The 25720-nt window shown below is 37.0% G+C and overlaps 1 protein-coding gene across 1 annotated transcript in view; it reads right to left on the bottom strand.

The window, feature by feature from the left end:
* TRPM3 (transient receptor potential cation channel subfamily M member 3) overlaps positions 1-21757 on the bottom strand; it is a 396319-nt gene extending 374562 nt beyond the window's left edge. Inside the window, exon 1 of the mRNA XM_052701292.1 lies at positions 21578-21757. Coding sequence (XP_052557252.1) covers positions 21578-21601 — 24 coding nt within the window. The 5' untranslated portion in view covers positions 21602-21757. The remainder of the gene's footprint in view (positions 1-21577) is intronic.
* Positions 21758-25720: the final 3963 nt, after the last annotated feature.

Genomic DNA, 25720 nt, shown 5'->3' with positions numbered 1-25720 from the left:
TGTCCGAAGAACAGAGTTAAGGAGACCTCATGTGTGTCACACCAATTTCACAACAGAACCGGGCATTCGTAACCTGTCTCATGCCCTAGACCCCACCTGATTATTCTTCCCCACAGATTATTTATGTAATGGGACACTACAAATAGACAGGTGGTGGTGCCACTTGTTTTCTTCAGGCTTTTTTTGTTTGTTTGTTTGTTTGTTTGTTTGGTGGGGTTTTTGGGTTTTGGCTCCCTGGTTTTTGGTTTTTTTGGCTCCCTGTTGAAAGGGGAAAGAGCAACATAGAAAAATATGGGCAATTAATAACATCTCTTTTTAAAATATGCCTGACACCTCATTAAATTATGACAGGACAAACAAGGGCATAATTTTTACAGCTTCTTATGAAACCTTAGTAGTATTTATTCAAGCTGAACTCCCACTACAGAGGAAAATTGTTTCAAGCACAGACTGCAAGATCAAACTTTGAGCTTTTAAGTCTTAATTAAACTCAGTTTTTCTTTCTCCTCTCTGTTCATGTCAAAGGTCACAGTCTCCACTAAAGCACTGTCAGAAGCATTTGTAATACCTTAGTGAGCAGATATATGAACAAATATTGCACAATATTTTAGCTATGGCCGTAGTTAATCTTATGCAAAAATGGACAGCAAATTCATATTAAAATAAAGAATTCATCAACTTGGAATTTAACCTATTTTTAACAGAATTGTTAAACTAAATGTTCTTTTCAAAACGCATTTAACAGTAGTATTGCTTAAAGAGAACATTTAATTGCTCAACATATTTGTGCTTAATAAAACATGTCTGTAACACAAGAAGCCAAAAGATACTAAATGTTTTGTAATGTTTCCCATAGGGAAGACATATATTTTTATTCTACTACCAGAAGCAGGGTTTATAAATGGGAGTACATCTCTTGCTTTTCAAAATATAGAAAGGTTTGAAAGTAGGTTTCAGTTCTTCTTGGGACACAAACATTCAGAAACACTGTGGCATTGTCACAATATCTATGCTTTTGTTTAAAAATGAACTGTCAATTAACAGAAAAAATCTAAGAAGTCAGTACAGCAATTGGTGAAGCAAAGACATGAACTAAAAAGTTCTACAAAAGCAGTCATGAATACATGGTTACAAATACAAATTAAGTAGCCCTGTTTGCTCCACATGCTCGGCCAAATTTTGTACAGCTGCCAATGACTTTTCTTCACCTGCTTAAAACTCAAAGAAAGAGAAGAAAATATTTTCAAAAATCACTTTCTTTGAGAGTTACATTATATCTTTACATAGCTGTTTTAATAAATCACACTTTCATAATCCAATGGGAATAACAGTCCTTGCATTAAACAACAATTTTATGCTAATGCAAGTTGCCAATCTGTAGTAAGGCAAAATGATGTTGTTGTTAGTTTCAGGTATATCACACAGCTATAAAACCTTAGATCACTATTTAGAAATTGAGTATTTTTCTCCACCAAACCAATTAATGACTCCTTATTTTTTCTAAAAACACAGGTATGCTTGTTTACTGTTTGTCAAATAAAAGATGGAAAAATTAGCTTCTGGATTTGTCAGGAGTAGGTTTCATTTTAGTGCTACACATGATTCCTCTCGAATACAGAAGTACAGAAAAGTACAGACTTAAAGCCAAGCAGGAAGAGCAGTGACTCCAGAACTACTTCAAGAGGCTACCATACAACTTCCCCTACAGAAGAGAAGCCCTGAGGATTAATAAAGAGCTTGTCCAGACAGCACTATCTATTAAATGTAAGAGGAATTTTGTACTCTTTGAATCTCACTTTTATTTCTGAAACCTGGCAGATGGGAGTTCAATAATTTATGTATTATTCCCATATGTAAAGGCGCTGACTGTTATTAAATTGAACATCGTAACATTTTGTTTCATATGAAATTAAGATCGTAAGCCTCCAAAGCACTTGGACCAATATTTAGCTTCAAAGTCAGTGGAACTAAAAGTGAATTGAACAGAAGCCATGTCTGCTTCATGAAGTATTGCTGAATACAAAAGCACTGCTACACAAAATGCGAAGTGCCAACTATCAAAGGTTTGTCTTTCACATCATCAAGCATTGTGGACAGGAAAGCTGGCATTATACAGCATTCTGTAAAAGTGGTATTAAATATAGTAGCAGAGTGCAGAGATTACTTGCTGGGCATGAATTGAATTTATCTGTAGAGCTATCTACATATTTAAACAGATATACATTTGAACCTTTACAAACCGTTTCAAAATAAAAACTCAGACATTACTGTAGTATATCAATTCCTCTGCTTATAGCACTTTGAAGGTATTTAACTGATGAGTAGAAAAAAACAACTGTTTTATGCACACATAAAGTAGGGAAAAGACTTATGAGGTATTTTCCAACTAATTAATTCCACTGTATTGTAGGTATTAAACTATCAACTGTCACACAGCAGTTAATAATTATTAGTCTTTCAACACAGTTACAAGTAATACTTTTTTGTCAACCTTAGGTATGTAGACGGTATTTTCTCAGAGCTGAGATGAATGTCTTGTGCTTTATCATTAGCCTATACAAGACATTTTTTATAAACAATGGTAGACATCCTTTTAACTTCAACTGTACTTTTTAAATTCTAGAAATAATAGTTACCATGGTACCCTATGTTCTTTTAGCAAATTAATTCTAGAGTTGGTGCTGCTATGTCATGTAATGTGCTTACATGCTTAAAATTGCTGATGGTTTATATCAACAAGAGAACTTTTTTTTTATCATTTAACATTCTGCTTTTCTACTGAAATGACAGTTAACTTGATTTTAAAGCAAAGACGTTGAAATGCCCAAATATATACATATATATATTTTTTTTTTTTACTTAAGGCGTGGTACATGGAACTGACATTTTAGTCCCAGATTATTTTTTTCCCTAACACTTCAACTTTTGATGCTGTATAAGTTTATATTATAAATATTAAAGTTGATACATGAAAGTAGTATCTATGAATACAAATACTGGCAAGCCCACTTGATGCTTGCAAGTTCATTCATGTGTGAGCAATGAAGTGAGTGCACAAGTACCATGAGAAAGAATGTGTGAATGCATGAAACTAACTTGTTTAAAAATTTCTTATTTTTAAGTGAAGTGATGAGACACTGGAACTTGCCCAGACTTGCCCAGAGAAGCTGTGGATGCCCCATCCTTGAAGGTGTTCAAGACCAGACTGGATGGGATATTTGGGCAGCCTGCTGTAGTGGTTGGCAACCTTGACCACAGCAGTGGTGTTGGAACTGAATGGTCTTTAAGATCTCTTTGAGTCCAAATGCTTCCATGATAAAAACGAATTTTCTTTTCCTTCAAAAGATCTTAAATTGCATCTTATTATAGTAATTTTCCTGCAACTCATGTGTATAAATCTTTATGATGGATTGACAGTGGTAAAGTAAACCTCAGTGTCCAAAGCATACTGGATCCACTTGGAAGTTCAAGCTGGAAACAAAAGATAAAGGGCACGGAACATTCAAGATTCAAGAAGAAGAGAGACCAAGAGATTCAAGAAGTCTTTGTACTGAAACTACTGAGGGACATGGTTTAGTGGGAGCTATTGGTAATAGATGAACGGTTGGACTGGATGATCTTTTAGGTTTTTTCCAACCTTGGTGATTCTATGGTGATTCTATGATTCTACTTAGCCAAAGATTTTCAGTTTTAAATGAATATTCCATGCCAGTGTAAGGATATGATTCAACATACCTGAAATTCATCTGAAACAGGAGCTTCTGGTAGAGGGTGGAATAGTGGGAGTATGACCACCCTTCACACAAAAACATCACTTCTGCAGATACAGATCTAAAAATGTAGTGTGACAATTTTCTTCCAGAGACTGTCAGAATAAAAATTATAGCAAATAAATAATTTAAGATACTCTTTATAAAAAATAATTATTCTTTATCAAAAAGAATACGGAACCTCTAACATCTCAGGAGAAGTTATTTTAAATATTCAGATTATATAAACAGGTACTTATCATTTAAAGAGATATTACAACATAGGCTATGTTCTTGTTAGATATGATCTTCTATTAAATCTACTCTAATGAGAAATGTGGTTTGAGACAAAATTCAGAAAGATGACACTATTTCAACCTAACTTTTTCAGAAAATTGTTTGTGGAGGAAGAAAGGAAGATAAGCTGAAGAAAAAAGCAAATAAAAGAAGCTAAAGGAGCCTGAGCCTCCTCTTCTCAGTCTGGAGAAGGGGTGGCTCAGGGGAGATCCAATTGCTCTCTCCCTGAAGGGAGGTTATAGAGAGCTGGGTATCAGCCTCTTCTCTCGTGTAATGAGTGATAGGACTAGATGGAATGGCATCAAGCTGCACCAGGGGAGTTTCATGTTGGACATTAGGAAATACTACTTTTCTGAAAGAGTGGTCAGGCACTGGAATGGGCTGCCCAGGAGGTGGTGGAGTCACCATTTCGAATTGCATTGAGGGACATGGTTTAGTGAGAACTACTGGTGATTGGTGGATGGTTGGACTGGATGATCTTGTAGGTCTTTTCCAACCTTGGTAATTCTGTGATTCTGTGAAAAAAAAACTAAGAGGGTCTTAGGTGAGATAAAAATTGTATGCCAGAGAAATTTTGTCATAAAAATGTGATAAGTAGGGGGCAAGAAAGAATTTTTTTAAGACTTCAGAGGAGTTTTGCATTCCTCTGAAAGCATATTGTAAGAAAGGAAAGTGAAATGTGGTTTTGTTCTGAATTAAATATATTGGAGATCTCTGAAATTATTTGGAATTATTGACCAGAGGATTGGACACTTGCTGATGTGACTCTCATCTACAAGAAGGGCTGTAAGGAGGATCCAGGGAACTGTAGGCTTATCAACCTGACCTCTATACCAGGGAAAGTTATGGAGCAAATCATCTTGAGATCACACAACGCATGTGTGGCATCCAGGGGATCAGGCCCAGCCAGCACAGGTTCATGAAAGGCAGATCGTGCTTGACCAACCTCATCTTCTTCTACAGCTGCACGACTGCATTAGAAATAGTGTGGCCAGCAGGAGCAGGGAGGTGATCATCCCTCAGTAGTCAACTCTGGTGAGGCCGCACCTCGAATATTGTATCCAGTTTTGGGCTCCTCACTACAAGAAAGACACTGAGGCCATGGAACGTGTCCAGAGAAGGGCAACAAAACTGGTGAGGGATGTGGAGCACAAATCTTGTGAGGAGAAGCTGAGGGAGCTGGGATTGTTCAGTGTGGAGAAGAGGAGGCTCAGGGGAGACCTCATTGCACTCTACAACTTCCTGAAGAGAGGCTGTGATGAGGAGGGGTTTGGCCTCTTCTCCCAGGCAACAGACAGGACCTGAGGAAATGACCACAATTTGTACCAGGGGAGGTTTAGGTTAGACATAAGGAAGAAGTTTTTCTCTCAAAGGCTGGTCAGGCACTGGAATGGCTGCCCAGGGAGGTGGTGGAGTCGCCGTCCCTGGCAGTGTTCAAGAGGTGCCTGGATGAGGAGCTGTGAGGTACGGTTTAGTGCTTGTGGTAGCAATGGTGATGGGAGGACAGTTGCACTAGATGATCTTGTCCTTTCCAACCTTGTGATTCTATGATTCTATAAAAAATGTGATATTTAAATACATTTAAATAAATATGCATGCTCTACTAAATGAAAAGTGATTAGAGGCATTGCTTATTAATATGCTATTGCTGGCAGCATAGCAGCCCTACACATCCAGGGTACGGCCTGTATACCACTCCAATGTCATTATGAAGTATGTGTCCCCATATAGGGCATAATTCCTATTACATCTTGATAACATGAGATGAGTTGTTACTCCATGCCAGTTATCACTGACATTCAAATGCAAATCCCATATCTGAGAATCATGAGGCCAATTTCTTCTTTCACAGACTAGCCCTGCAAATGTAAATCAACATCTACCAACAAAAAATATATATTCACTTTATTTTTCTCAGTAATCTTCGTGTTGCTGTAGCTGACTCAGTAACCAGAAGTGTTAAGCTATTTAGAGGGTATATATAAAATAGATTTTATATTTTTTTAATTAAAATTTGTAACTCTCAGAAGTAATAATTTAAAAATCCAATTCAGCATTCAGGAATATTACAGCAGTAAATTGAAACACTTTTCATATGCTTCTAGGCTAATGTTAGGAGGTATATTCATGAACACACTAGAAAACTTACTTTATAATTTCTCTGTCAATGTAGCATAGTTCATTAACTCTAAATAATACAACCTAGTATTATTTTCTTAATTTAATGGATCCTGCTTAGTTGAAGCAGTTCAAGAGTAAAAATCTAAATTGCTTACAGCAAAATTCTGATCATCTTGACTTCTAGTGAATAGTTCTATTTTTGTCTCTAGGAATGCCTCTCCAGCACAGAGCCTTCATCTCCTCACCAAGAACTGGTTGACATTAAGGCCATTAAGGCCTACATTAAGCTGGGAGCAAAGAGCCTGACTGATTTCAGCCAGGGCATTTTCTAAGGTGGAAGGTCTCTAATGGACAACTTCTCAGGGTGGTCTTAAATGTTATTCCATATGGGAAATGTTTGCAGTGATCAAGACATTCTAACTTAAGTCATGGTTAATCCTTATTTGGAAGCCTGCAGAACAACTCCAGATTATTTTTTTTTTTTCGTGTTGCTGTTCACTATTGACTTTTTTTAGACAAAATTCTAAAAGTCAATATTAAGTATCCCAAGTTTGAATTAAGCCTCACTTATTTAAAGCAGGAAATACATTTCATGTAATAAGTATCCTTCATACCTATCATCCAGGATTACGGCTGGGAAAGCATGATTCCTTCTCCTTTGAAGTAATCAAGAGCTTTTATCCACCAACACAAAAAGAAGGGAAAGTACAGCTAATCTGACCTAAAAAGCTTCTTAAGCTACCTCTGGAAATTTTGCTGTGAAACTACCACAGAGCCGAACACCACAACTAGAAATTCACATAAGGAAAAAATCCATTGTGTACACTTAGATACATTCTGGATGAGAGAAAAAGCATTTTACAGAGCTGCACTGAACATTCCCTGCCTTCCTGAATTATCTCCTGTAGGAGACATTTACACCTGTTTCAGTTTTCTGAAGGGTAAAATCAGGTTGATCTCTTTCCAGAGCAGTTGCTTTTAAGGATTATCTTTCCATATTGCAGAACTTGAAAATTTAATGATCTCTGGTGTACTGTTTTTCTCATCTTGGCACATAAAAAGTAAAAATGTTCATACTGCCCATTTGCTAGTGAGTACCTTTTGTTGGAAAAAAAGTTGAAAAAGATGTCTAGGGAAACCAAGCAGCAGCTATATTGAGTTTACTAAATAGTTCCTCATCAAATGGAATGAATTTAAGGACATTTTCTAAGATATTATTAAATTTGCATGTTCAATTGTCTCACAACATTAAGATCGATATACTGAATATCAAAATTGACTTAGAATATCAAAAATCTGGAGTATTCAAATAGCTGAGCAACTCCTAGTCTCAATAATCCATTCATGCAAAAAGATGAACTGTAGGAAAAAAAAAAAAAAAAAAAAAAAAAAAAAGCAGACAGTTGTTATAACCCCTCCTCCTTAATTCATTAATAAGATCTTTACCATAGCAACGGCGTGCAATTGTGTTTGCTAGACCTCCAGCACACATTATTCTCATGCATACATTCAGACCCAATCTCAAAATTGGTAAAACATTAAAAAGGAAATTGTGCAGCTGATTGCATAACCTTGCATGCAAATTGTATGTGGGTATTAGACTAATTAGGGCAAGAGCCAAAGAATGAATAGAAGGCTCTAGCTGATAGCAGCTCTATGTGATACTTAAATGAGTATCCAGAGGCCATAAGCACTAGACAAGAGCAAAGTAAGAAAGTCTTAGCCCACTGAAAGACAGCGACGAGTAGCCTGTAAGCACACACTCTCACAGCCACAGAAACCTCAGTGCCTTTCTGAGGCTATGAAAACAGGTATGCCAGTATCAACCCTTTGACCAGAATGACTGAAAGCTATGAGATAGGGGGCATACGGAAAGATACTTCAGAACTTAGCATTGCTACGCTGACAGCTAGTTTGGGTTATTCAACAAGGCCACATGAGCACTGTGGGTCTAAGTCAGGCTGTCGATGTCACAGCATTGATTCTCTTTGCCTTAATGGTTCCCAAAATGTTTGCCAAAAAAACTTGAAACATTTATCAGCCACAGATCTCTGTCACATATTTTTATTCATGCCAGAGGCCTCTACTGCCTTCTCTCCTCACCTCTCCTGAGCAAAGGAGAGGAACTGTGGTGATTCACTGTTCTGATGAGCTGATTAAGTTCTGTACTAAGTAAAAGCAGAAGTAGTGGATCGAAGATAGATGGGAACACATAACACACTCATAAGGCTTCTTCCTTAATAAGGGTTCCTGGAACGTAAACAGCAAATTGGGTCATTAACTAAGAAGCAGAACTGTTGCTAGCAAAGAGAATAATGATCCAGGAAATATGCATCACTGGAAAACACAAATCTCTTTCCCTGTCAGCAGCAAATGGACAGCACTCACAATAGAATAATAACAGTGAATTGCCTTAATGATGCATCATCATAACCTGTACAGGTAGAAGAAATCTATGTACATTATGTAACTATGATAGAAAATAGTGATATTGCATGCTTTTTGCAAAAGGTCCTTAGCTATAAAGTACACTACATTTTGCTTTTAAGAATATAAATGGATTCTTGGAAGAAAATCACAAATGGGCGCATTTACTAAACATTTTTCTGGGTCAGAACTTGGTATGCATGAGCCTATGTACCTAACAAACTCAGATTATATTTATTTAGAGAGACTGACGTTGATAACAAATTACTGTCCTTTATGTGGTAAGGACAGTAAGGTGCACTCTTCCATCCATTCGCTCTTTGAATATGAACAAACATCCTGTTCTTCATGCCCCTTCATAGTTCACCTGGTAAGGAGAAGGAACTCTGGCAATTTACTGTTTGATGAACAGATTATTTCTATAATCAAGCTTTGCACAAAGTGTAGGTGTAAGAAAAGTAAGATTACATAAAAAACCCACATAGACTTTTCTTTTTCAGGTCACCGAGTCATAGAGAAAGGATCAAGTACTAAGAGAACCTGATGTTTCAACTGTTTGCTGTTTTCCATCTCTTTCCTTACTTCATTCTTGTGTACAAAGATTGGGCCCAGAAGAGCAAAGAACTGTGTTGGGGGAAAGGGTACAGTGCAGCAGACAGAGCCTCCCAGTCTTTTTCATGCTCAATTTTTGTTCTGAATGTGAAAAGTTACAATGAAGTATAGCCAAGCAGCACCAACTCAGTGGTGCCCCAACATATTACCTCTGCAGGGAGAAAGAGGTGACTGAAGTCTGCTCAACAGTTTGGAGGTCAAGCTGTCTGCTATGGCATCTCTGCTGAGCCATGCTGCCAGCTCTCCTCTATGGCTGAGGATGAACAGGTGTTGCCTGTTACTGCTATGAGGCAGCTGCATGGAGTTCAATGCTATGAAAAGGAGTGCTCTGAGAGGTGGAGTATTCAAGGACACACACGAACGCATGAACAGAAGTTGTGTTGACTGACTTACACCATGTGGTACTGCCAGAGAAGGAGGAACTTGTCAAAGGCTACATGTACAACTTTCCACGTCAGCCGAATAATTCTACAGCAAAGTAGGAGAAGATGGAGAATAAAGTAGTCTTTTAGGAAAAATTATATTTTTATGGTATTTTCTTTCTGGGTTACACAAATATGTTATTTTCCTATTCTAGGAGGCAATTCTTTTCACAGAATATGTAATCATTATTACAGATGATATGCAATGATTTAACATCTCTTTGGTTATTTCAGAATAAGCAATAGTTGTATAATATTAAGTTGCTACTGATTACCACAAAGATTAGTGAAGAGTGTTTTTTTTTAATAAACCTTGCCTGCATTGAGATCTATAGATGGATCCACCTGTTGATGGAGCCAGTGTTGCTCTAACATCTCACACCAGATGATTGCTGTTTCCATGACATCCACATCCTCTCGACATTAGCCGTGCTAATGCAATAATCGCAACCCAGGAACTCACATGAAACTGCACATGCTTTGGGTAGGAGAATCTGGGGGGAAGATCTTTCCCCTTAACATACGTTTCTATGCATCATAAAACTGTGGCAAATCTTCCCACCTTTTTTTCCCCTCCATTTCTGAATCACCTGCAGCCTATTCAGTGTCACTCAGGATTTCAGCTCTCCTGCTTGCATTTCAAGCTATTTGTTGTTTTGTTGTTGTTTGCATTTTTTAATTGTCATTTCAGGTCAGAGACAGGGAGTTCTTCATCTGCTGTGAGCATAAAAAAATTGGATTAAATATCACTTCTGCAATGTTTCAGATATTAAGAGAATGTGGCTGTAAAAATAAAGGGGAAAAAAAAAAAAAAAGACGTCATGTCACTCTCTCAGGTATGTGGGCTACAGATTCTCCTCTTTTCCACGCAAGAACACATCCCTTCAGTTGTGTTATTGCCTAGATGAACTGAGGCCAGCAATCTTCCAGCAGCCATAGTAAACAAGAATTATTCTCAGAACCTTTTCTCTTCTGCCAGTAGGATGTCAGAAAGAGGAAATGTTTGCTGCTGTAGAGTACTGCAGCAGTTTTTGATCTCACCTGGCCGCAACAAAAGCAGCAATAACATTGGTTTATTAATCTGTAATGACAAACTTACTGAGGCTTTTGGGAAGACTAAAAGGAGAAAACAAAGCAAACAAACAAAATAAAAGCTAACGACCACAAAATTAACAACTTTCAAACCAGTTTAATAGGTAATGTCAAGTTAAGCAAAGTTTTTCCAAAGCCATGCTTGCTTTAAATCATAAAGCAACAAAATTCTATTAGCATTGCCAGAACATAAAACCAAATTTATGTTTTATATGCTCGGTGTCAATTTCTGAGACAATTTTTTAATCCTTCAATTCTTGAAAATGTCTTCCAGTTTGTCAAAAAAAGAATTTGGTGCCAGAAAAGAAGCAAGTTTTTTTTGTGAATTATGTTACGTAAAGAGCTTGAATTCAAATGTGTTTTAACCAAACTTCTTTCTGTAACAGCCTGGAAAATGGCCTGCCTGCAGAAAGGTCTTCAGAAGGAAGACTGAGCACATTTAAATAAATTTTTTAAAATCTTGTCCAATTGTTACAGCAAACATATGAAGGACAAAAGGATGTCCTTCTTAAAATTAAAGTGCTAAGCTAAACAAAACCTTCATTATTCTTCACAATTATAATCACTGTAGAAGATATGAGAGAAAATGCCAATCCACAAAGTAAAGTTTCTCTTAATAGAAAGTCACTGTTTTTTATTGTGCCTTACTTGAAACTTACTTCAAAGTTTATGGTTTAAATCACAGAGCTTGTTGCCATAGAGACTGTGAAATCTAAGAAGACTAGGTTTATTGTTATGACGAAGATTTAAGACACCACAACTGAAACTGCCCACTTTATATAGCTAATATTAATTAAAGCACAGAGTAACATGTAATGTGTTACCGAACCATATGCTTACTTTTCTGTTTTGATTACTAGATTTCAGTTCTCTCCAAAATAAGAAATTATATGTAATTCTGCCATGTAAGTAATTTGTTGACACATAAACAACTGAATTCATAACACATTAGCACTGCATCACAACTTGGTCTAGTTCACAGAATCCTCAGCATTAACGAGGACAATTGCCTCTTTCTCAGATTCACTCACTGAGGAATTCATAAATTTTAGGTTTTGTATTTTACCTGAAGAGGAAATGGATCTGATTCATTTAAAGTTACACTATTATGTCTGGGATTTCTCTAACAAGTTAATGAGTCACAAAAGGCTTAAATGCTCTAAAATCCATTTAAGTGTGTAATTCTGAATGTGTGCCAGGGCCTCTGTGACAAGGACTTTATGAAGCTAATAGCAGTATTGTGCCTGGTAGGTTTTTAAGGTTATTACAAATAAGATGAAGACATCACATAGCATAACACATTCTACTTGGAGATGAAGTCTGTTCCCTGATCTTAAAACAGTTTGTACCAGGATATTAAAGAGAAAATATGCAAAAAAATAAAAATAAAAATCTTCCCCATATATGGGGACAGAACTGTGATACTGTGGATGAAAGATCCAGTAGAATACAAAGCTGACTAAGACAAGTCAGATAGGAAGGGAAACCCATGTGAGGACATCAGGTACACTGCAGTCCCATCCTTTACTCTACACAGTAGCACAACTTACAAGGAGGTGTAGGGCTTGGCCATGCTTGATCCAGCTCCCAGATGAGCAAGCAGAGCTCCCCCAGCAGCTACAAGAGGAGTTTATGTCATGTCAGCCTAGGCAGAACAAATACTCCAAACATGACTGATAGTGCTTAGCAAAGCAGCCCCTTCTCTAGTGACCACAGTAGGTTGCTCTGAAAGTAATGCCTCCTGTTTATTTTCCTGGAAACTACAACAGATACAAAGAGCACAATAAGACTACTTGATAGAGCAAATTCTCAGCTTCAAAACGTAGTCACCACTGTGAGCTTATTCAGATAGACGAGCTGATGGAGGTGCTCTTCATTTCATGGTGTGACAGCTGCACATGGCTATCAAGAATGTGGTTCATCTTTCATGTCACTGTTACCACTGCTGAAACACAGCACCCACCACCTCACTGTGCTCACATCCACTGTTTAGTCTCCATAAACGTTCAGCAAGTGTCAATGAACGTCAGTGGGTGCCACTTTTTCCACATGGAAGAATTTGAGGACACACCTTTGCTTCACATGCACTTCCATATCAGATGCCATTGTATCAGAATGCCTCTCTACTGCCATGTGTCACATGGCAACCAAATGTAATGGAATATTGGTGGAACAGTTCAACCTTTACTGTCATTCCACCAACATTTGCCTCTAACATCATAAGCCAACATAATGAAGTAGGAGGCATTACTTTCAGAGCAGCCTTAATAATAAAACTTAAGGATGAGATAATTTAGGAAGATTCTAATCATACAAGCCTGTGAGAGCTATTTTGAGGGCTAATTGAATGAGATCTGTTCAATCCTTGGCATTTAGACCACCAATCTTGACAAATTGTGGCAGGAAAACAGCTTTGGTGGACAGACACTGGAACAACTAGTGCAATGTTGGTAGGTCCATCTACCATGCAAATCCAGATACCTCCAGAGCTAGGTATCAAGGCAGAAATAGGACAGAAGACATCTCAGACAGAAATACGATTAAATTGTTGTCATCAATGTGCATATATAGGGCCAATTGTTTTTTTCCAGTTTGTTCATGTGTCTGGAATTACGAATTAGTAAAAATCTTACATTAGCAGAACTATCCTGAACTCAAAAGTTGAAGATTGCACAGAACTCTGACAATCTTTTGTACACCAGATTTTTTGTTTATAGCCTGCCTCAGAGGTAGTATGTAAAAGGAAGGGTTGTAGCAGGACAAAAATATTAACAAAAATAGAGTATTTAAGAAGCCTGATTGTACTCTAAATCGAGTTTCTCCCAAATGGATCTGGTTATAATAGATCTGCTATAATAATTACATGCTACATAAGTGCCAACCCATAATCTAATTAGAATCATTTATGATTCAACAACTGAGCCATATAACGTTTCTCAGATCTTAAGCAATTATGTTTCAAAAGTTGTCACAGCAGAAAAAAAAAGGACAAAATTTCTTCTTAAACTCAGATACTGTAATAGAATATGCTGGATGTTGATTTAAATTATAATGTGGAAGTGGCTGGTCACTAAATTCAGAGACTATCTGCTGTGGAATATGTTGTTCCTGATCCATTATGTGCAGCAGCCATCAGAAAAAAATAGAGGGCTGTATAAGAAGGAGAGAAAATTTACATACAGACAGAAGATGCAGACATTTGCAGTAGAAAGCAGCAGATGAACTTACTCCTCCAACCCTACCAGTTATTACTTAATTATGTGCAGACGTTGCTGATACCAAAAGAGCACAGAGCAATGCCTTGTATTTCTTCTCCTGGGTCCTTGCAGGTCTCACAGTCAGTCGTGATTTTCACTTCTCCCCACTCTCTTATCCATTCAAATACCTTTCAAAGGCATTTTCTTTACATATAATAATCACCATACGCTAATACTTTAACATCTTCTACAGATCAGGCATTGAAATATGAACCTTATCATTTCAGGTTAAGTTCTTTATTCCACCCCTCCTTATTTTCTTCATAATCTGTTTGGTATCATTTCCCCCATTAGTCAGCTTTTTCAGAGTATTTCTATGTGCTGTACACTAGACATGCAAAGCCTGTCTTGCAACATGCATGTAGCTCTCCACTGATAGCACTGGCTTTAAAGACCTACTGGGAAAACTAGACTCCTTTTGAAGACTAATTAAGAGCAGCTTATTTTAAAGTAAATTGCTTTAAATTACGAATTGTGAAACGTTAGCTGACAACGATAATGCTCTATATCATACAGAATATGGAATATTCTCACTACCTTACTTTAGACATGCAGAGTTAGTGGCAACTTAGAAGCCTAGATTCATGCAGTCGTTGATCATCTTTATATTCCTGAATCCTTTGAAGATGAAAAATACCCAAAGAAGGAAAAACGTATTCATCTTCAAGAACTGTGAAGACATATTTTCGAAGTGACTATCATCTAAAATTGAACTGTTTAGGAAAAAAAAAAAAAAAAAGCTATGTTTTGGAAGGAATATATAAAGAATATTTTTTTAAAGACTATGTACAGACATAGTACCTTTTTGTCCAACTTTTAAATTTTAAACCTGAAAAGCTTAACTTTTTAAAAGAAGGCAATGTTTTTTTGCCAAAAATATGGTGATCAGTGAAAAGCAAATATGATTATTTTTCAAACAATTTCATGCACAGGGATGTATGGTTATTTTAAGGAGAAAACAGACTAACATATGAACAGTTATTTACTAAATAGGAACAACAACATTTCAGAATCAAAATCGATGGAAATATGCTTTCTTTAATTGATTCCTCTTTAAAAATATCAGGTATTTAATCTTTCTAAACTTTTAGTGATTTATTTAATGGTCACAGCTTTGCACTTATCTCTGTCAGATCCACCAAGTTACACATTATTAACAGCCTAAGGACTGCAGCTTCTTTGTTCTTCATATTTCTGAAGATGGAGAAGCAGGAACCTCTCCCCCATCCCAATACAAGAAAAAAGATGTTGCTTTTTGCAGCTCTGAGTTTTGTGTATGTATTAATTTAAGTTTTTAATTTATTAAGCTAATGGTTTTATATAGCATGGGTACAAAATACCTCCAAGACCCTGCTAATATGCAATGAACAGTATGAAGAAATTCGTCAGCACTGGTTTGAAACAACAAGCAGTTGATTCATATGAGAGGAATGCTTTTTTACTGAGCACTTTGGACTTTAGAGCGGCTTTGACATCTTCATCACGACAGCATTTTTTCTGAGTGTAGGGACACTGGAGTAGTTTCAGGTGCAGAATAACAAGGCAGTGCTTCTGTCCGTTGTCACAGGACATGGTGGCTTGCAAATATAAATAATTAAAATCAGGATCCATAACATAAATGAGAATTCAATCCTTTCGAGAAGGTCTATATACCATGGGGTCATATGCATGACATAGAGAACTATCTTACTGTACAGTTCTTTTCTTTCTTTCATACATCTCCCCAGACAGAAACACCACTCAGGCACAACAAGGTTAAGACCTATCGTCTGGTTTCTACATCCAGAGTGCTTCAGAAAACAGTGTAAGCACTGTAAGACCTGCCTGAATACCTGGACAAATATATGCTCTCCTTCCATTCTTCTGGCTCTGTTTTTATCACTGGCCAGTTCCCTACATGAATTCACCGCACACACACACACAAACTGTGCTGTACAGGCTAGTCATGTACTTTCCTGTCCTGTACTTTCATGTTCACCATCAGTATGTTATTTTTCATTTAACTGGCAGCTATATTTTTATGAATAGTAGAACAACTTAAAAACAGAGGATTTGATTTGCCTGTGTTTAGGACTAGGCATAGCAATTTCCACTAAGTATGTAAATTCCTATACTATACTATATATATATATATATATATATATGTATGCATACACTATATACTATATATATATTCTAGCAATCTTTTTCCTCCAACCTAATATATTTTCCTAAGTAGAAAAAAATATATCATTCTTCTGAATGGTTTGGATTGCTAGTTTAAAGTACCATGAACAGCAGTAAAAACATTAAATGAAGCTGCATGTAACAGCTCAAATCGTGTGCATTGTTCTGATATCGCCTCTAACTCCTCAAATGGCAGTATGCAATTCTTTATTCTAATTGCTGCTCAGCACCTGATTTACTTCTTAGCCATCTCTGCAGACCAGCACCTGCAATTCTCTCTCTTTGAGGTGGTAAGTAGCTGCTGGTTCCTTTTTCAAGAGACACAGCAGAATGCTTGTTTCTGCAAATGTAGAAATACCAACACATAAACTGCCCCAATAGTAGGTATCAGACAATTGCCTTCTCTCAAAGTGCCTTTAGGTATTAGTTCAAAAGTCAGAAGCCTTGGTTGTTACTGACAATTTTCTGATGGCCAGTGGGAAGTTACTTCTGATTATACTTCGCAGTCCCCCAAAGTTCTCCCTATTACTGCAATGCAGCAGGGTACCCTTTGGACGAGTCTTCATAACCAGGGGAGGAACTGAACTTTAAAACAACAGGATTTGCTTTGTCAGTTGTAAGCACACTTTGAGTCAAAGCATTGCTTGGAGCATCAAGGAACAACATGCTGGAAGTCTCTTTCTCATTAGGCTTAGCTTGATGGAAATGCACTAAGCCTTTCTTTCTTGAACTCCTTTGCCCCTCTTCAGCGTCCTCTTTGGCCTCTTTACTATTACAGAAGCCTGCTGTTTGTTCAGGTCTCTTCAGTCCTCTGACGCATTTTCCTCTCTTGAGCCCAAATAACTTTTCAAGAGGGGACCACCAGAGGGCAAAGCCAGATCATGAAGATTTGAGCTCACGGCTGCTCTGTTCTGTAATCCAGCCTGTAGCATTTGTGAGCTACAATTCTCAGACTGGGCCTTTAGACCCCTGAACACCCACAGCTCATGCATTAAGTTTAAAAATGGTAATTATTTCCAAGAAAAAGAAAAAAAAATCTATCATTAAGAGAGGCATAGCATCTCCAGAATCAGAAATAAAAGGCCTCACAGTATAATTAGACAACAGCTTCATTAATTTGATACCTTTTACCGAGCTTGTGGGAATGTTATGCGTTTTCTTTAAGAAATTAAGAACAGTATGGGAAAAGTGTAAAGGATTATTCACACTTCAGCCCTCCATTTTGAACTCCTATTAAAAGAGATATTGCCCCATAGAAATCTCTCTCAGGAACAAAAAACCTCCGCAACTTCATCTCTACCATTTTTTTCTGAGTGATTCTGAAACTTGCACTCATTCTCCATTCAGCAAGATGCAGTCACCATTTTCATGCAGCTCATATGAAATTATTCTGATGTAACTAGCTGTCACAAGAGGAACCTTTCCTATTTAAACTTTTTTTTCCTATTTAAAATGGTAGCTGGATGATGCTCATTATTTGACATTTATCAGAAAGACTTAGAAAATATTTTTTTCCACAGAAAATGTTCGGTCCCAAAAATACATACATACATCAAATGATGAATGAACATGATCTTTTAAGAGAAGGTCTCATTGAAAGCAAACCAAAATTCACTTCTGTTTGCCCAGACTTCGGACACATCCCGTATCCCTGAATTATAACCCTGTGAGAGTTGTTTCCATTCTCCTTTTCTCCCTTGCTGTCTTCTAACATGTTTATGCTCTCTGTCGCTCTGTGCTGTCAAACAGAGGTAACTGTGTTCTGTGAACAGCCATTTGCTCTGCTCTAGTACACAAAGGCACAGACTGCCAAAATTTGTAGCAGGCCATCCTTCTTCTCCAACACAACCTTCCCTGACTTCAAGTTCATGTCACTCTGGATGTTATTCATAGTGAGAATAATTATAATTTAAAAAAAAAAAAAAAAAAAAGTTTATGAATCATCCCTGTTACTGTAACTCAAACTAATTTTATGAGCACATTTTTCCTTAAGCAGCAATGCCATCAGCAACCAGTCATGCACAGCAAAGGCAAGAAGTGGCTGTTGAATGCCATGAAGATCTCAGACCTACTTCTTCAAGCAACTCATAACCCCAGTACCACACACACTCATCATTGCAGCTTGTTCTCAGTCAGAATATATTAGAGCTGAGATGAACTCTAGCATTTTACTTCTCTAGCCTAAGCAGTGAGTCAGCCTGTTGATAGCACATTCCTTTTCCAGTCAGATGCATCACACTTCCATCAGCAACAGCACCAACATCTAGCACCCAAATCCTGTTCCAAATGAATGGAAGCAATCCCTTGGCCAGCAGAACTGAGAATCAGAAAGTCAGATACCAGGTATCAGAAAACAGACTGAAACCCAGATGGCTGGAAAATGGCAGTATTAGGAATCACTGCAAACAAATGGGCTGCTGAGCACACAGTCTGGAAAATGATCCATCTGATACTCATTCCAGAGGGCACCCAGGCGTTTAACATCTATGAATGGAAAGTGTTATGATGTCCAGTTCACACATGGCCACATGGCTTTTGGTCTGACCACACTAAAGAATTGCTCCTGCAGGTACCTTGTAGGGTACTTTCCTGAAGCAGGCCCTCCAAACCCTTCTTCAAGCTGCTAGGCTTGAGACAAGGACAAAATTGTAAAGTACTAAAAGACTAGATTCTAAGAATCCAAAAATTCTTCATTCACCCAGAGGAAAGCTGCTTCAGAGATAAACCATGCTGAAAACCTTAACAATTCCTTGCTCTGTGGTACTGATCTGAGCACGTTTTCACAAGAGCCACACTGGGAATCTTAGTCTTCCCTGGGCAACCTTCACTCTTCAGCTTCTTGGAGAAGAGATACCACACAACACCAGAACTCTCCAAAATGTTTGTCCAACCATTAAAGTTACATTACAGTACACTGAGAGAACTTTTACCAAAATATACACTTTAAACTTCAACATTAGTTTTCAGTAATTTTAGCATTCAGGGACAAAATACTGGACTGCTTATTTTCAGGCTAATATTGTACTTCATGGCTCTTTAAAAATACAGCAGTGTAGGTAGCAACTACATATAGTCTTTTTATAATAAGGAAATACATTTGGGGATGTGCCATTGTAAAATTGAACTAGTATTTTCAAAACATTTAAACAATCCTTTAACCTTTATCTTTGTAAAAAAAATAAAATCTTCTAACTTACATTCCTAGCAGTTTTAAAATTTATCAATGACATTCTGAAAGGAATCTAACACATCAGAGAAACTATACTAATGGACAACGTTGTTTTTTAATTATCTCCTCCTTTTTTAATATTATTTTGTTCTCGTGTGAACTTATGTTTATTGTTTTAGGGATACCCTCCTGCTGATTATTACTCATTTCACCATGACATAACTGTTAGCATTGCTATGAAGAACAATCTGGCACTGAGATCAGCAGGAACAGGACATTAAAAGTCACCACATATCTTGGTTTGGAGCAATAATTTTTTGCATTGAAAAAAAGTTAAAATATATCAGAAGATCACTACAAGACAGTTTTAGGAAGATCCAGAAATTTTTCATGTTTGTAATTGCTTGGAATGAGCTTAGAAAAATAGTTATCTATCAGACTATAAAAAAAAAAGTAGGATAGTTAAAATAAATATTAGATATAATTTCAAGTTACTACAGAGGTTTCTTCGGGATCAAGAGACTACTAACCATTTCAGTGCTCAGTTTGTCTTAAGCTCTCCCACCCACATCCTTTTCAAAGACAGCAGGACACCAAACAGTGTAAACAACATTTAGGGATTTATTTAGGGATTTAAGAATCCTTCTGAAGGAGTAGTTAAGCCTCAGAGCAATTTGAGAACCACTGGACTTTTTGCAAGCTGGGGAAGCACTCCTGGATGTCTTCAGCTCCCCAGGTATATTTTATGATGCGAGATCCTCTGCATCTCTGCCTTTGATGCTGCACTCAAGCAAGACAGACTTTGTACTTCCATGTATCCCAAATATTTGTGCTTTAAAACCTGAGATAAAGTGGAAAAGACCAAGATAACACAATTCATATTTCATCTCCAAAATAATGTTACCATTTTAAGTCATCAATAGGTGGCTTAAGTGAGGTAGACAGACTCTTCTCGGTGTAAATAAAACAACTTGTTTCCAGCAAGCCTCAAACCTGGAATGCAAGTCCTCACTTTGCTGCACCAGACTGATAAGACAGAACTTTCATGTTATGTAACATTTTCTTGTCTAGCTCCTGCTCTCTCCACTGCAGCTTCTGCTGCTCCCACTCATAACTACTATCAGGTATCATCTCTCAGCACTTACCTTACTTAGCAGTACCTCTAAACCAAGAGTGCTGACAAAGTCGTGGTATGGAAAGCAAAGGAAGCACATCTAACCACAGTGAAGTTCACCTTTTAAAAAGTAGTAAGATCACTTACCATAGTAGGAAACCCCTTCCAAATTGCCTGATCTGGGAAAATTCATATTATTGGTATGGTTTTAGTTATATCCGAATATGTTCAATTTAAATAAATTTCACAAGAAAAGTTACATGATTGTATTATTTAATTATTTCACAATAGAGATAACCAGAAATTTTAGACTGTTAAATTTTAAGGTACAAAGCAATAGCAAAATTAAATTGCAGATGAAAACATCACATTCGTATACAACAATGAAATCCTTTGTTCATAGTCCTCAATGGAGTAAAGCAACAGAATTCCAAAGACATTTGTATATGCCTTACATAACAGGATTGAGAGCAGAGCAAGGTGCCATTTTGTCTGAAAGATATTTCCTATTCTGTGCAAAAAATTTCTGAAGAGGTAGAAAATCTCTGTATGTGACACAGTGCCGAACGGCACACGCTCAGTGTACACAATCTGTGTACACAAAACTTTCAACAAGCAGAATACAGAAGGCAAGAAACTAAATTATGCTCTTTCATAGTTTCAAGAACATAGCTTTTGTTTATTCTTTTTTTATTATTTAAGCATTGGGAACTAATTATCTGAGTTCTATTACTTGAAACTCTGTGGTAGTTTTGAATCTCATCTTTTCAATTCCACAGACAGCATCAATTCATTTAAGAGATATGAAACCTGTCTGTATTCATTATTTTTCTTTCCTTCGAAAAACAAATATCAGAACAGATTATAATTGTGTGATACAGCGTCTCCAGAGCCCTGATTCTGCATCAGAGGGGAAGATTGCTATTTCCAGGCATTTGTGAATTCACAGTCATTCTACTCCACAGTGTGCCTGGTCTCTGAGGAAACTAATGAAAGAGATTTTCTATCCAGATTTCTCCAGCTGTTACTGTCTCCGTAGACTATGAAGGAGCAATCCCAATAGCTGAAATCAACTTTAAAAAAATTAAAAATTTACCAACGGTGAAACTCTTGCTTCATTTCAGTACATTTAAATAGAATGAGAGACTCACCAAATTCACCTGCTTATTCTTCATTTGGGCAGCCAACTCTCAGCAAATGAAATGCTATGAACCCAGCTGCCTTCCCCTCATTCTGGGAGATGCAGGAGATGAAACAGGTTCAAGCCAATCAGCAGAGCACAACACTGGTGCATTTCTGCAGCAGGGAGGTGGAAAAAGAAGGAGTGGAGGGAAAAGAGTCAACCCTCACAGCAGTTTAAGAGTTCTTGCATGTTGTTATTGCTGCAGGTTCCTGTGATTGGCTTTAGCTGATCTCCCCTCCTCTGACATTACTGCCTGTTGAGCTGGAGAGTGCAAAGGAAGACTAATCACTGCACGCCTTGAGCTGCCTCCTGCAATAAACCCTGGTGTTTTATCAACTGCGGAGACAATCAATACCTGGGGAGAAAGAAGTTTTGCCAACTGTCACCTGAGATAAAATGATCAATTTCCTAATTCTAGTACTAATGCTGGCTTCAAAGCCCGATGATAATTATCCCAGCTGCTTTTAAAACAATCTCTGAATGACACTGATCGTGATTATTAAAAATGGTGTGAAAGGCATTGTGGCACGTGAGTTCAATGGGTCTATTTATAGATTAATTTTCCTCTGTTTATCGAGTCATGTTGCATTCATGAGGGGATAAGAGTTCTCCCTTATGAGAAGAGCTTCCCCTTTTCCTAGTAGGTATCATTACTTGCTGGATGCATAAATTGGCAAACCTTTCACACTAATGGCAAACTACAATAAAACAGTTGGTTACTTAACAATTCACGTTATTTATTTATGGCTGAATAAATAGACTGTAGTGAATCAGCTTTGCCAGTGTCACATGGGGACTGAGAATATGCTGTTTTCTAACATCTTGAGGGATATGTGTTATCAGACAAAGCACCCCTACAGCCTGAGCTCTGCTTTCAAGTGCTGCTCATTGTGCTCAAAAGCAACGAGTTCATCAGATCATTTCACTCCTTTATAAACAGACCAAGGAGCTTTAAGAAATTTCAGGAGAGGAGAAAAAAAATTACACTTTATTACTAAAGCTTGTCTCAGTGCAACTTCACACAAGCCTCAGAAAATTGTATAACTTACAAAAGAATTAAAACCTTATTCTGTGATCAGAAGCAAATATATAGAGGAGATATTTTTTACCTTGATCATATGCGATTATTATTATTATTATTATTATTATTATTATTATTTCAAATATGGAAAGACTCTGCAACTCAGTAAGCTCAGACCTGTGCTTGTTTTCTCTGTCAGTTTCTGAGACTTGATAAAGTTCCTTAAATACCTCCATTCTTATTTTGACCTGAAAATTTCCTGGACAGTAAGAAGTTACAAGAATATCAGGTTCAGGTTTGATACACAGTCCTGACTGTGACACTCAGCTAGCTCTTCTGTCTCAGCTTCCTTAGCAGTTGCCTCTGCTACAAGTTATGTATCAGATCACCTCTATGCCTCTTGGTAAGATTTCTGTCTGTTCAGAACATGCTGGCAAATGCTGCTTTCTTTTGAAACAGCAGTTGAAGGTTATCTATAGGAGGAGAACTCTGTCAGTTGACAGGGTCACCTGATATATACCACAGAGCCAGACTCAGTTCTGTTCTCTGCTCCAGAGGACCTAAGTCTTCTCCTTGTTTTCAAAGCAGAGTTCCATAGCAATCTCATTGCAATGTGTTGGTTGAGAGTCCTGTTGGAATTTTGAGAGTAGGAAAAAGTGATGCAGGAAGTTCAAGTGTTCTGGAGAGCATTCTCACATTAAAGGCTGTTATGTATTTTATAACCCACATTTGTTGTCCAGTGACTTCTTAAGCACGAAAGATACAGAAAATCCCAGAAAACAGGACCAGAGTCCATCTTTGTGAGAGAAATCTCCAGTGCTCACTCATGGAATAGTGCCTGCTCTTGCAAATTGCTCCTTGGTCCCATCGGACCTTGAACATTTTCTAATTATAGAGAAGACACGAGGCTCTCAACTCCTCCTGCTGATCCCCGGGTGCCCGCATGCAACTGCCACTGGTCTGTGGCACTCATTTAGCAGCATCCACTCATACACACATGAATCTCTAGCTGTGGATTTCCACAGCAGATTAAAGAGCTGAGCCAGTGCTCTCCATTTCTAAGGAGAGCCTGTACTACACAAAGTGAGATTTAAGTAGAACTTTCTGTACCTATAGACTGAAAAGGATACTCAGACTAAGTCCAGCCAACTGTTATTTCAGAGCAGTGTATATTGCTGCAGCCTTGAGTGCATCTGAACATTTGGAGGCTGTAATGGAAGTCCCAGTTCCCAGATCAGTATGTTGTTCCTAATTAGCTTTTGGCTATGATATTTAAGGACAGTTTTCTCAGTCTAGGTTGCTTTAAAACAAAACTATAAAGTTTGTTAAGAAAAGCTAAATAATACAGCTTTTTCATTAAAGTGAAAAGCTAAAGTACAAACTTTAAAACTGAGATTAACTCTACCACTTTAAATATGTGTAAAATGTGTAGTGACAATTCAGTTCTCTGGTCAAGTCATCATTTTGGCAATGAAAGAAAATTCTATTATTTAGAACATATTTTTTTTTCCCTGTCATTCAGTAATATCTGGCTTTCAAATAATTTTGTTATGTTGCATGTTATTATTTAAGTATTAGTTTTCACTTGCATGCATATATATTGCAGTAAAAAAAGAAATAGAAAAACTTTAGGTTTTTTAAATGGTTGTATATGCTCTTCAATTTTTTTTTGTGGGCTGACTTTTAAATTGTTTGGTTTGTAGTGTAAACAACATACTAATAATGAGTGGTCAAACCTATTAGTCACTGAAATTAAATGTGAAAGAAAGTGACATGGTACATTGGTCCAGAGCAAAGAAACATAGATTTCTTTTAACAGCTATCTGTATGTAAATGATAACGCAATAAATACCTACACTTGCATGGAGCTTAAAACAATTTCTGCTCTCTTTGAGGATGACACTTCTCCTGCAAGCAGCAGGGCAACTCCTCTAGAACTTCATAAACTGTGCTGATTTCCTACACTGATAGTAGTGACATGCAGAGAAAGCATAACACAAGAGGTAGCACGACAACATGACATGCAAAAATGTCTGCCACCCATACTTTTTATTTTTTTTTTACAAACCTATGGTTTTATTATGATATAAAAATGATATGATATCATATGATATAGGTCTATTAAATTTCTGGTTACATACATGTGCACATATAAAATCTAATCTTCTACAATGTCTCTTACATCCTTCATCAGCTAACAAGTTTTGGAGCCACCAATAGTGAGTGTAAAACCTTGAAATAATCATAGTAGATACTGAACTGCAATCAAAAAGGTTTGAGTTAAAATAATAATAATAATAATAATAATATATAAATAATAATAATAAATAAAATAAATAATAATAAAATAATTAAAATGTGGTAGTTGTTTTACAAAAGTATATGCTAGACTTGGATCTGACCATGTTCTCGAAGAGTCATCTGCCATAATCATGTAACTAGAACATGCGACATTATGCTGAGTAGCTGACTTACTTAAGACTTACTCAGTGACAAAAGTCATAAAGATGAGTCTTCTTCTTTTGTAGGCTGTACAACTACTGTCAATGACAACTAGCTCTGAAGGCATTTTACATGCCATGGTGTCATGCTTTACTTCTGTTGGCTTATGCTGCTACTGCATGTCATAATTAAGACAATATCAGTGTAACATTTCAGCATGGTTTATGAAATTGCTAGAATTTGTTTGACTTAGAACATTCTCAAAATTGAAATGGAAGACCTCAAAGTAAAAGTTCAAAAATAAATGAAAGTAACTCTTATTGTTGTTGTTTATTATATTTATTTTCCTACTAGTTACCAGCTACTCAATGACTTTTATTAATTCTTTAATTCTGAACTCTTGCAATTATTATTTTTTTTTTTTCCACAGAGGCTTAAACAGCAATAAAGTCAAGTAGAAAAGATCAAACAGCAATAAGGTCAAGTAGAAAAGATTAATATATCTGCCCCAAAACCTTTCATATTTCATCAAATCCTTTTCCTAAAAAAAAAGATTTGAAAGACATCTGAGACCAGTTGCTATAGTAATACAGTTCGAGAAAGCCCTGTGTTGATGTTGTATATGTGGAGTAGAAACACAGAGAGGAA

Source organism: Tympanuchus pallidicinctus, unplaced genomic scaffold (assembly GCF_026119805.1).
Source record: "Tympanuchus pallidicinctus isolate F22 unplaced genomic scaffold, pur_lepc_1.0 scaffold4, whole genome shotgun sequence".
Taxonomy (NCBI): Eukaryota; Metazoa; Chordata; class Aves; order Galliformes; family Phasianidae; genus Tympanuchus; species Tympanuchus pallidicinctus.
This window is presented reverse-complemented; position numbering and strand designations above follow the sequence as displayed.